The 12,046-nt window shown below is 39.9% G+C and overlaps 1 protein-coding gene across 3 annotated transcripts in view; it reads left to right on the top strand.

Moving 5' to 3' along the window:
- The window catches only part of esamb (endothelial cell adhesion molecule b), a 46,171-nt gene that overhangs the window by 30,857 nt on the left and 3,268 nt on the right, over window positions 1-12,046 (top strand). The window contains exons 1-5 of one of the 3 annotated variants that reach the window (XM_065960060.1): window positions 1,656-1,922; window positions 3,504-3,649; window positions 4,737-4,938; window positions 5,390-5,545; window positions 9,610-9,654. In XM_065960060.1, coding sequence (XP_065816132.1) covers window positions 1,817-1,922; window positions 3,504-3,649; window positions 4,737-4,938; window positions 5,390-5,545; window positions 9,610-9,654 — 655 coding nt within the window. In that variant the 5' untranslated portion in view covers window positions 1,656-1,816. Of the gene's footprint in view, window positions 1-1,655; window positions 1,923-3,503; window positions 3,650-4,736; window positions 4,939-5,389; window positions 5,546-9,609; window positions 9,655-12,046 lie in introns of those variants that run through there. The other 2 variants (XM_065960062.1, XM_065960061.1) reach the window with 2 other exon arrangements.

Raw genomic sequence — 12,046 nt, 5'->3', positions numbered from 1 at the left:
GTCTCACGTACTCAATCATCATGCAAGGCCTGCACAGCACAACACAAGGAGACGTTTTCAGGCATCCCCCATGTAGACACAATCCCAAACAGGGCCGTTTCCCCAGTGACGTTACATAATTGTTACAGCATGTACGCATCACTTCATTGGTTGGCCGATAGCAAAGACAATAGCTGTTAGAATTTAAATTGTAGCACTAACAGGATTTGTGAATCAAAAACAGGCAGATACACTGGAACACAGCTGGAAGAGTGATGATGAGGATTTAGATATAAATCTTATATACATTTTTAAACAGATAGCTTTGCTGGAAAGGCTGCATATAAATTCATATTTAGAGGGAGGGGAATTGTTTTGCATTTATGTCTCCCAATACACATCACAGTGTCTGGCATCTACAACGTGTGAGGGATAAAAGGCCTGCTATTCACCATATTCACACAGCAGCCGTTGGTCTCTGTCACCACGATCAAGGTGGGACGCTCAAATACTGTTACATGACAGCTAAGTCACAACAGCTAATGTTAGCATCTTCCTGATTCTTAAGTAACACTATCGTGTTACATGATAAATATCAGCAAGGAAGCAGTTAAATGCTAACATTAGGAGTTTTCAAATTATTATTTTTTTTTCCTCACAGTTGCTGATCATTCAGAAAGTAGTCAATGTAATTGCAATTTGTTAGGTAACCCTTTTCTTTTAATATGTACTATCCTTAAACACAGGGACATTATAACAGCATTTCAGCTTCAACTACTCCTCATTTCTTGTCCATGGGCGAAACTAATTCACGATCTTGCAAATACCTAGCTTAGTCAAAGTGTTTTCCACAGAGTAAGATTGTAAAAAAATAAAAAATAAAATAAGCATGAAACCATGTCGTTTCAGTTTGTAAATGCTTTGCAGTGTATTTATTGTCCACTGTGAACCCACATCAGACACATGTGGGGGCTAAGTGCTGTGCAGTTTGGTTAGTGGGAATACACATTTGACTGTGCTTTAAATATTTTCTAGTCAAGTCAAGGTGCATACTGTCACTGAAATTTCTATTTTTTATTTCTGTGCCATCCTTCAGAGCGCACATTTTGCTCAAATGATGGCTGTCTGATTTTCCTCTGCACACAGGCTCAGCTGAGATTGCATGACATGAATGATTAAATGTAAAGCAAAGCGATCTGCTAATCATCATAGAGAAAGTCCAAGCTGTTTGTGTTCATGAGGATGGCAGTGACAGCAGCGTTGCTGGGTGAAGTAACCATGTGTGTCAGATCATATCCATGTCCAGCTGAGCTCTTTTGGCTCACGTGAGGTGAGAGGATTGCGTCCCGGATTGTTTAGGGATTACTCAACCAGGACTTACCAGATCCAGAGATTCAGACATTAAGGGACAGGAACAACACAGTGGAGGGGGGGGGGGGTGTCATATGGTCCCAGGAGAAATAAGAAAAGCCCTGAGTGTCTGCAGCAAAAGTGCAAAATGTCAAAAACAAGTTTCTTTTTTGCCTTTTCCCGCATGCCTAAAATCTCTCACACACATACGCACACTTTTCTCCTCTTCGTCAGTAAACCCCCCCGCAGCTCAGCCCCACCACCAGCAATCACCTAATTCTCCTGTTACTACACGCGCTCACGCTGCAAAAGAAGGAAGGCGTGCCGCGCTGAACAGATGTGGAGATTTCAGCTGCCGGTTTCGTGGATCATAACGCTCTCTCTCTGCATACTCTGTCCTTCAATTTGAGCGTATGAGGAATACTTTTCACTCTGGCCGTCCGAGGATTTAGTGGCAGGACTGCTTTTTTTTTTTTTTTTTCTTTGCATGAGTGTTTTTGAACTGAGATTCAAACTGGAGACCCAGGTGGAAAACGACTGCTTGGATCGGTTGATCAAGCTGCAGCTGTCCGGTTCGGGTGACTGGGCACCCTGTGAGTTTGAAATACTCTCCTTTGTTTTCTTTGATATCTCATCTTTCCTTCTCTTCCTTTTTGCTTGTGTTGTTGCCGTTTCCAGACAGTTGCTAACATTGACGTTTGTGAGCAAGATTCTGGGAGGAGCAACAATATCCTTAAACCACCACCCCACCCCCGATGATTCAATTTCTTATTTATTGTAATCCATGTACTTTAATCTCCTTGACATTTGCTGGAATATTCTTTTGTCTTTTGATTCAAAATATGTGCTTTTGCTGACATCAAGTTAAACATGTTTGTTAGGTATGTTGCAGCTTTACTAAGAAGGATTGACAATGAAGCTTTGTGCAAAGTTGACGTTACTCAGACGGACCACTTTAGTCTCTAAATAATCTAAAACTACCTCACATATTGTGTAAAATACACTTTTTTCAACATCAGTTGGATATCTACTATGTTTGGAACGCAGCAAAGTATGACAAAAAGACCTTCCTCTGCCTTTCTTTCATGCCTCATGTATCACCTTACATAGTATAAAGTCACCTGATGAGAATTATCAGGTACATATCATGACCCTTGAAAATCAGATATTCCCACTTTTGTGACCCTAAGAATTTCAGATTGGAACGTTACAGAGCACATGTTTTTAGTCATGTACTGTATGTATGTTTGAATTGAGTTTGTTCATGTTGAACATATAGAAGCCCAGTGGACCACACACATACAGGCACACATGTCAAGATGTCTAGGTGATCTCAGAGCATGCACAGTGCATGGTCCTGTGGTTGCTGGTGATTATTTCAGGGGGCATAACAGATCAGATCAGCTGATATTATGAAATCCAGAATCATGACAGATGTTTGCTGGGTTATTGTTTTCCCTCATGACTTGTAAAGTCAGCACAGTCGGCGTTCATGACCTTCATTTCATCAGGTTTAGAAATGTTTGATTTGATTCAGTCTTAAAAATGTCATACACATGACACACTTGTCCAATTACCACACAAAAACTAAAGACATTTTTTTATTGGATTCTTTGATAAATCAAGTGAAAGAAGGTCATATATATATTTTTTTTAAGCAAAACTACAAATCATTCTAATGTTTCAACTACTTAACTCTCTCTTCCCTTCTTTATGTCTTTTGAACTAAAGATCTCTAGGCTTTGAACCGTTAGTCTTCTGGGGATGGAAAAGCAATATTGAATGACATAATATTTGCCTTTGGAAGTTTAACAAACCTTTATTTGGAGTATTTTCTAACCGTTTATTGACTTCCATCATATGATCAATTGTGAAAACTATGTCCAGATTAGTATTAGCACTTGACACAATCATAACATGACATTGGTTTAACCCAACATGGGACCTGGATGTACATAAAAAAAAAAATAATAAAAGGAATTAAATAGAACTCTAAAAACCACAGAAGACAACCACTGTCTGCTTAAATTAAAGCACGACACAAATTGAAGTAGTAGCAGTAACTATGATTCATGTCCAACCTGCCCAGAATCATGATGAAAAAAACTGCAGTGCCTCTGTTACATTACAGCTGTGGTTAACCCATTCCCTGCTGGTCTGTGCTGTTGTTTCAGGTGACACACACAAGGTGGAGATCCCCAGAGGAGAGATGGAGGTGGTGAAGGGCCAGATGGTGGTGTTACATGCCTGGTACAGCCCCAACTCAGACATTTCCAAAAACACTGTGGTTTGGCACTTCACAGGAAATGAATCGAAGCCGGTGAGAAGGTCGAAACATGAAATCTGTGATGATGGGGTTGTATGCTTGACCCTGCTCTGACCTCTAGTGTATATTGAGAGCATAAAGGGATTAAAGCAAAGCACATTGTGATTGCTGATCCTCGAACTACTGTCGTGACTGTAGTAAATATTGGAGCTGGAACAATGTACGGGCAGCTACTGTAAGACAGGGTTAACTCTGTTTTTGTAAATGTGTTCAGAAGTTCCAACAGTTTGAGTATGTTTTTTTAAAAAGGTATTTCTGTGTTCAGTTTCAGGTTTTAAGCTCGTCTCCAAATGTCATGTATTGTCGGTAATGTTTAACAAAACGTGACTTTTGGAAACACCACCAAGCTGATATTTTTCACAGTTTCGACCTTTCTAGAGCAGAATTTCTGGGAAAATAAAAAAGGAAAACATATTGAAGTTATCTTTTATACACAGTATGGATTGAAAATAATTCTGGGAAATCGTATTTATAAACCAGATAAGTAACGTACATGCAAGGCCTGCCTGTCCTCTGAATATATGCAAGATTAAGTAAGCATTTTTTTTTTGTATTGCATGACATGTAATATCTCTAGAAACTCATCTATGCACGTGTAAGGTAAAAAAAAAAAAAAAAAAAAGATGATCTGTAGAGATTAGGATTATTCCAACACCACTGATGATGATGTCTAATTCATAGCGGAAAGAAGCCATTAACAAAATTTCATCTCCCCTTTTACTGCGCTTCTTACTGTATGTGTAGCATGCATGCTAGTGTACATACAGTGTGTGTGTGTTAGAATGTGTAGAGTCTGTGCATGATTAATATAATCGTAACTGTCCTGTGACTGCAAGCTTATCTCAAAGAGAGAATAAGCCTAAATTTAACATCCACCATCTGTACATGTCAGGATTATCTTTATGAAGGACGTTGATTTCTGGGATATGGTTAATCTACACATCTTGCTATGAATGCAACAGAATCTATTGGGAATACTGAGCCTTATTTCCATAATTTGTTGGGCTTCATTAAAAAAAAATAGATACACAGTTTCATGACACTATGCCACTGGGTTACATGGAGTGTTATCTTCTTTCAGGTGATAAACTTTAGCTCAGGTGAGGTTGGGTACAGCCAGAACGATTTCACCAAAAGAGTGGGCTTCAGCGTGGCCATGCCCTCAGCCAACATCTCCATCTACATCAACAACACCCAGGAGACGGACACTGGACGCTACTTCTGCAGCGTCATCATCCCTAAAGGTCTTAGCATTTCAGGAGAGATGAGCCTTAATGTCAAAGGTAATGCATCACAGCGTCAGAGAAATTCCAAAGGTTAAGTTAAATCAGAGCAGCTTGCGACACACAGCTCACACGTTTCCTTGGATATGAGGGAGGAAAAAAAAAGCAGACTTAAGTAAACGCTACAGATTCTTTGAAGGAATTTGGACCAGTGCACTAAAAATCATATGTGAGCGAACGCTAAGCACAAATACAACTCATCTGCTGTCTAGGGATTCAGAGAGCTCTGAGGTCATTGTGTCACCGACAAGCAGCAGATGGAAACAGAGGGGGTGGGAGTGAGCAGGGGTTGTCAAAAGAATTGTCTTTCTTGTATGCTGCTGCCCATAAGAATCTCCACTTTGTTAGCATTGGATTAAAGCAGAATGCACAAGGTCAGAGGGTCACAGATCCTATCTTCTTATCCTGCAGATTGTTGACTAACACTGTGTGTGTCTATATGTGTCTGCAGTCCCTCCATCTCCACCGGTGTGCACCATGACAGGGAACCCAGTGGTGGAGGGCAACGTGACTCTGAGCTGCCAGTCCAGTTATGGAAAACCAGTTCCACATTACAAATGGACCAAGGCTGCACCATTGTCTGAGGTCTTTTTCTCTCCGATGCAAAGTGAGTGTTTAAAAAGGTTGTTAAAGTAAAACTGCCAGTTCTTTTTATAATACTTTATACTTTATTAATCCTGCAAGGGGAAATTCAGTTTTACACCAAACATGATTGATGTTTAATGAACATGAACTCACACAAAGGCTGAAATACACACACATGTACAAACAGGATCCTATTGATCTGCATTAATGGAGAGGTCTCAGAGTGAGGGGGGCTGCCCACAGCGAGCGCTCCAGAGCAGTTTTGGGGTTTGGTGCTTTGCTCAAGTGCACCTCAGCAGTGCTCAGGGAGAGGACTGGCACTTCTCCAGCTACCAGGCCAATTTATGGACTTGGTCTGTGCCGGGACTACCGGCGACCCTCTGGTTCCTAACCCAAGTCCCGAAAGACTGAGCTACTGCCAATCATCCATATAACAGAAATGTATAACTGTCATCTCCATTTGATTACCCTGCGTAATATCTATAGAAATAGATAGTTTGGTTTTATTTTCTCTGGTTGTTCTGACATTATCAGGTTGACTAAATATTATCAATGATTTAAATGATTCCAGCACTGAAAACTTTAATCGCAACAGCTTTTTTTTCTCTATTTTCTACCAAATATATTACATGCTACAGTGTTGGCCAACGTTACAGACATTGGTGTAGATTTTGGTTTAAATAATCCCTGTATGCAAAACATGACTGAAAACTAGCTTGACTTTTCTACTTCCATTTAAATCCATTTACTCACAAGAATTTTTATTCCAAGCCAACAGTCAAGCCAGAGTAAATGTTGGTACACATACTCACTGTACTCTAACATACAAATGTCTTACTGCGCAGTGAGATATGACACATTAGTTTTAGGTACACAGAACTAGAGGAACATCCAGCTACTGTCTCATGTTAGTAGCTACGTTAGCTATTTTTTTTTTTTACAGCAGGCATTTTTCACTTCAGTCAATACTGAGCACATTACCTTAATGCACATATCACCAGAGGTGTATTCAGAAAGAAAAGCTTGTGATTGGTAGATTCAATCCACTTTTATGTCACACAAGAGCAGGACATGAGTGTGATATTTACCAACCAGTGACTTCTTGTTGTAATCTTTCTTTCTGCCATGTTTGTTCCCACTGTTCACTTTCATATTTTGATAGACTCTGTACTTAAATATACAGACATGTTTGATAACTTGACATTTCAAAGCCAGACAGGGAGATCAGAAATTACCTTGTAGGTGTACAGTTTTCTTTTAGAACCAGGAAGAGGATAAAATTGAGTTTACAGACTTCCTGAAAGCTGGCCAATAAGAAGAGAGTGGGCTCCTAGTAGGGGGAGATTTTAAAGAGACAGGAACCCGTCCAGCTTGTTTCAGAGATAGAGAGAGGCTGTTTAAAGGGCCAGTGCCTTAATACATCTAGCAGCAGATTTGCTGTCAAGTGAATCATGCAGAGCTACTCCATTGGAGATCCAGATCAAAATTCAGAGCCGATAATAAAATAACATTTACTCTCAATTTCGGAGCAGGTATTGGCAAGTACATCGGCCTATGAACCAATTCGATAATATAAATTTACACCCCCTCCACTCCAAAACAGTAGACGACATAGGTTTGGTAACATAGCTGTTTGCTTTGCTGCCAAGATATGGTGGATATGTTTGCTGCCAACAGGGATGCCCCACAGCTGAAATTGTTAACTACTGTTTTAACAACGCAAAGAAGAACTGATGTCAGGCATTTAATCAATCATAAGAGGAGCACAAGACTGCTGGAGGGGCTGAGAGCTGAAAGGCCTTTCCAGTCTATCCATGCAGACTTAGTGAGGACGTATGTTAATCAAAACTTCTCCATGCAGAATTGTACTGTGGCACTGGTTTTGGACCAGTACTTGTCATGGCCAATCAGACTTTATGCATTCAAGAAAAAAACATTATCCGGACATCTCTAGTTGACGGGTGATGGTATTGTGCATGCTGATTCACTGCCAGCTCTCACTGGGACTTGGATTAAATGGAACGGATTTAAATGGATCTTTGTTTCTGCCTCTATGACAACTCAAAATGTCTACTTAAAAGGTCAGCTGGGCTTGATTCATGAATCTCAAGGTTGCATAAAAAAAAAAAAAATTGCAGACAAATTAAAACCAAAATATCAACAAGAGTAGGTTTTTCTTGAGTTAGGGGGCAAAAATGTGCTCGCTTTCTACAAATGACAGGACACTAGCATCACATTAATTTCTGAGAAACATATATGTATTTAAGCTTTAGAGACCTTATCACAGCCGCTAGGGTTTGATTCTAATCGGGCGCTTTGCTGCATGCAATCCCCTCTCTCGCTCTCCCCCACCTTTCACTGTCACTATCCAATAAAGGCAAACATTCTTTAAAAAAACAACAGAATTACATTTTTTTATAGTAAAATGTATCTGTTTAACACTAGAACAACCGGCATTCTATCACTACTAGAAAGGCCATAGGGGTCATTTTGACTGTTTACAAATTATTTGCATATCATTTCAATAATCAATATCAAATTTAAGAATAAGTGGATCTGTAATGTCGTGAAAGGTAAAATAAACTTCAGGACACAAACATTAAATTCTAATGAATTTGAAATTTGAATAGTTTATCGACAACCACGGAAACAGCAGCCGGCGTTTTTTGCGAATGGGAATGATCTCTGTATCATTCTCAGGTTCAGTCCCAGAGCCAGTGTCAGATGAAGTTTCGAGAGACCAGGAGACATCACTTTCCGTATCCGAACCTGCGCCACCATCAGACTCTGCCTCATCAAGGCTCTGGAGCATGGCTAAAGCCTCTGTGGCAGTCATCCTCCTCCTTGCTGACATTTCGTTCTATTCTGTTCTAAATCAGATCCTAATTTACTCTATTCTGCCTTTTCAGTGTTGATTAATTCAAATGTATGTCTTCTATTCTTTCTATATGGTTTTAGGCAGGTAAGCTTTCTTTCCTCCTTGGCTCGAGCGTTATAAACGATAGTTGCTAGGTAATGGCGATAATTAAGTTATTACATTGCAAAATAAAAAAACAGTCAAAATGACTGCCTTGGTCGTTCTAGTGTTAAGTGCCAATAAAGAGGTGAGAGCAATATTCGCCTGCAGTCAGGTTATTGTTAGCCATCCTTATTTCCCTTTTAACAAAGATAAGAACCCAACAGAAGGAGAAAGTGTAGAAACATCCTCCCTACACCTGTCCACGTGAAGCTCTGAATGTCATGCATCATGCACTCTACATTCAGATGATGTTGACTTGATATCATGTTGTCAGGTCACACACATAATCAGATGAGGCCTTTGGGCTTTCCTTGGCTGATAAATGCTTCTGGTGCACCTCGGATGGAGATCCTCCATCATACCAAAAGCATGCAGCGTGAAATCCTCTTTACAGATTGAGACAACCCACACAACTCTCCTCAAACAGCACTGCCCCTGCAAGTGAAAGGCAAACTTCTATTGACACATTATTTTGTAGATGTTTGTATTCAGATGATGCTGCACAGTAAACACCATCTGTTTCTGAACAACAGAACTCAGACTGATTGATTGAATATTGGCTTAACTGCTTTGATCTTTTGCCCTCATCTCTTTATAGCAGAACAGTCCTCAGACATATTATACTCCCTCTGATTTTGCCTTGACCCAGGATTTTGTAGTACAGAATGCAAAACCACACCTACATTGCTTGCATCTCTGCGCCCGCGTACATGCTATCAACACTTGTGTTGGAACCCTGTGCTCATCTTTTTATCTGCTCTTTCTCAATGACACTTGATCTTTACACTGCTATCACTATTTATCTCTTTCAGCAATCTCCCTCTCTCTGTGTTTTCCCTCTCTGCTGATCCTCTCTCGGCACTCCTCATTTCCTGTTGACCTTGGTGCCTAATCTAACAAGCCCCATGTCATTACTTGATCAACCCCTCTAAGAGGCATAAGTTGGATTTGGGTCTGACAGTGCAGGCACGCTCATCCAACCCCCTCCCAATCTGTCCGCACCTCTCTTTCCCTTAATTCATTCTCACTCTCACTCTCTGCCATCTTTCCTTAAAAAAAAAAAACAGAATGGAGATCTTGCCCCCGGCCCATGCTTATCCTTGGGTACATGGGTAAGGGTTTTCGCTCATACATTTCCCATTCATTTCCCCCTTAACACCATTCCACCCTTACAAACTGAATTTCATTGCAAACCATGAAATCCAGAAGAGTCCCAGTTTTTGGTGTTACCCCCTGAATTACAGCCGCAAGCTGTTGAAAAGCTTTAAAGAGAAAAAAAAAACAACCCACTTAATAATAATGCTTTGAGGATTATGTTTAAATTATCATTACAATTAGAAGAAGAAGAAACAAGTGTAGCATAGTTGTCAAACCTACTAATAAACATTCACATTCTAGTTCCTATTCTTAATTAAGATGTTTTGTGTTACAGTTTAGGTCTACGCTCTTAAAGAATGACAGGTGTTAGCTTATCTTCACTGTGTGTAATAATTTGTGTATCTAATTTAATTTAATTTAAAATGGGTTGAATTTTTCTTTAAATCTTTTGTGTGTTGTTTTAGATGTAGCTGTCATCCTATTAATCCATTACCTCCTCTACCAACTGTGTCCTGTATTTAGAAACACTGTCGTCTTCTTCCCCTAGCCCTTTAAAGCTGGTTAGCGTGCTAAAGCATGAGCACAAAATGGAACATTTTGGAAAATATTCTTATTTCTTGCCTGTGCTGATGAGATTAGATGAGAACTTCACAGTCTTTCACACAAAATATCGCTACAACGCCAAGTAGCCATCTGAGCAGCTTGTTAGCTTAGCCTGCTGGCCTGCATCGTCCAACATTCACCTTCAAGCATCCCTAAAGTTCTCAAATGTTTGCGCTGTATCTTATGAAATAATTTATGCTATTGTTTTGGGATAAATCTTGACATTAGATAAGTGTAACAGGGAAGTTAATTAATGCTGCTAGGCTAACTAGTTACTGCTGGACGAAGCCAAGTTGGTCCAGAGTTAAGTGGCTAATAGCTGTAGCTTCATTCACTATGCAGATATGAGTTATCTTAATTCTCATGTATACATCTCAACAAGAAAAAGTATTACCATATTTTCCTCCCAAAAGATTTTGTTACTTGATTTTTGTACCGTTTGTCTGACCATTTTAGAAATCCTAATTTCTTGGTTTAACCTTTAGTTGCAGAATTTAACATTAACATGTATTCAATAACTGCAACCAGCAGCAGTTACTGAATTAGTGAATGAATAGCATATTTATGTTTCCTGTCCATATTGTGTTTGTTAGAATGCAGTCTAACCCATTAGTCCTGCAAGATGAAAGTTATGGCAAAGAGAAAACTTCTGAATCCTTTCTGTGATATATGATGATTCTTGACACATGAAAGTGTGCAAACTAATCCACTGTAGCCTTATCAATGAAATGTGAGGAGGCAGACTATACCATTAGATTCGTATAGAAAAACTACTGCTTTACATTAATCGTGTGTCAAGGCTTTAGACTAATACTTCCCATTGACCTTGATTTGACAGAAGTGTAATGTGAGTAATGCTCCTGCCTTGGTATGAGGCAGGCAGTGCTTTACTCTACCGCCGCTGGGATCTGATCGCTGTGCCGGCTTGAACTCGCTCCAAGCTCAGAGTCAGCTGACGTTCTGCTAATCTGTCACAATTGGGTTTGGTTCTTCACAGCTGTTTTCAAGCCCGGGGATTAAATAATCAGAGAGCGAGCAGGTGCATATCACACTCGTCTGCTACTTTTTATAGGGACCAACTTCTGTTTTGAATTCTCAGTTGAGGGTTAACAACAAAGGTCTGTTATCTAAGTGGCTATAGTTTACCTATAAATTGTATTATCTAAGTGTAACTGGAATTTCATACTTGTTTGATAACATCGTCTGGAATATCAGCAGGCCGACTCTTACAGGTAATGCTAATCTACAACAAAAACAAAAACCTACCTTTGACTTCCTCATCCAGGTACACTTTTTACATCACTAAATTAATTAATTTGCTGTTTTTTTTCTGTGCACCTTATACTAACAACACTCTTGGTGCAGTAGCAGATGGTGCTGAAAAAAATCCATCCAAGCCACAGCAACCCAAACTTTGGGATGAAGACAGCTGTTTTGAGACAATGATTGTTAGGGATTTTCTTGTCCCTTGCGGCAATATGTTGCTTGCTGGCATGATGTGAACCCTGCCTCTTCATCTGGGATGATTTGGATGAGTCCCAGGGTTGCATTACTTTTCTGTTTGCAGGGATTGACTCTGTGCAAAGTGTGACAGGCATGCATGAACACTTACAAGACACCCAACCAACCGAACATCAGTTTTAAGAGAGGGTGTTTCCACACAGTGGATGCACACACCCACTTTCTCTTCCTTACCTCCCCACGAAAGCAGAAACGCATCAGCTGAAGACATGCAGCAATGTGATGTCTAAGATTGGATTTCAGAGGATTTGTTGTGATAAGTCCCCATAAAGCTTGTTTATT

The sequence above is a fragment of the Labrus bergylta genome, chromosome 11 (assembly GCF_963930695.1).
Source record: "Labrus bergylta chromosome 11, fLabBer1.1, whole genome shotgun sequence".
NCBI classification, from domain to species: Eukaryota; Metazoa; Chordata; class Actinopteri; order Labriformes; family Labridae; genus Labrus; species Labrus bergylta.
Note: the sequence above shows the minus strand (reverse complement) of the source record. Positions and strands in the feature narration are given on the sequence as shown.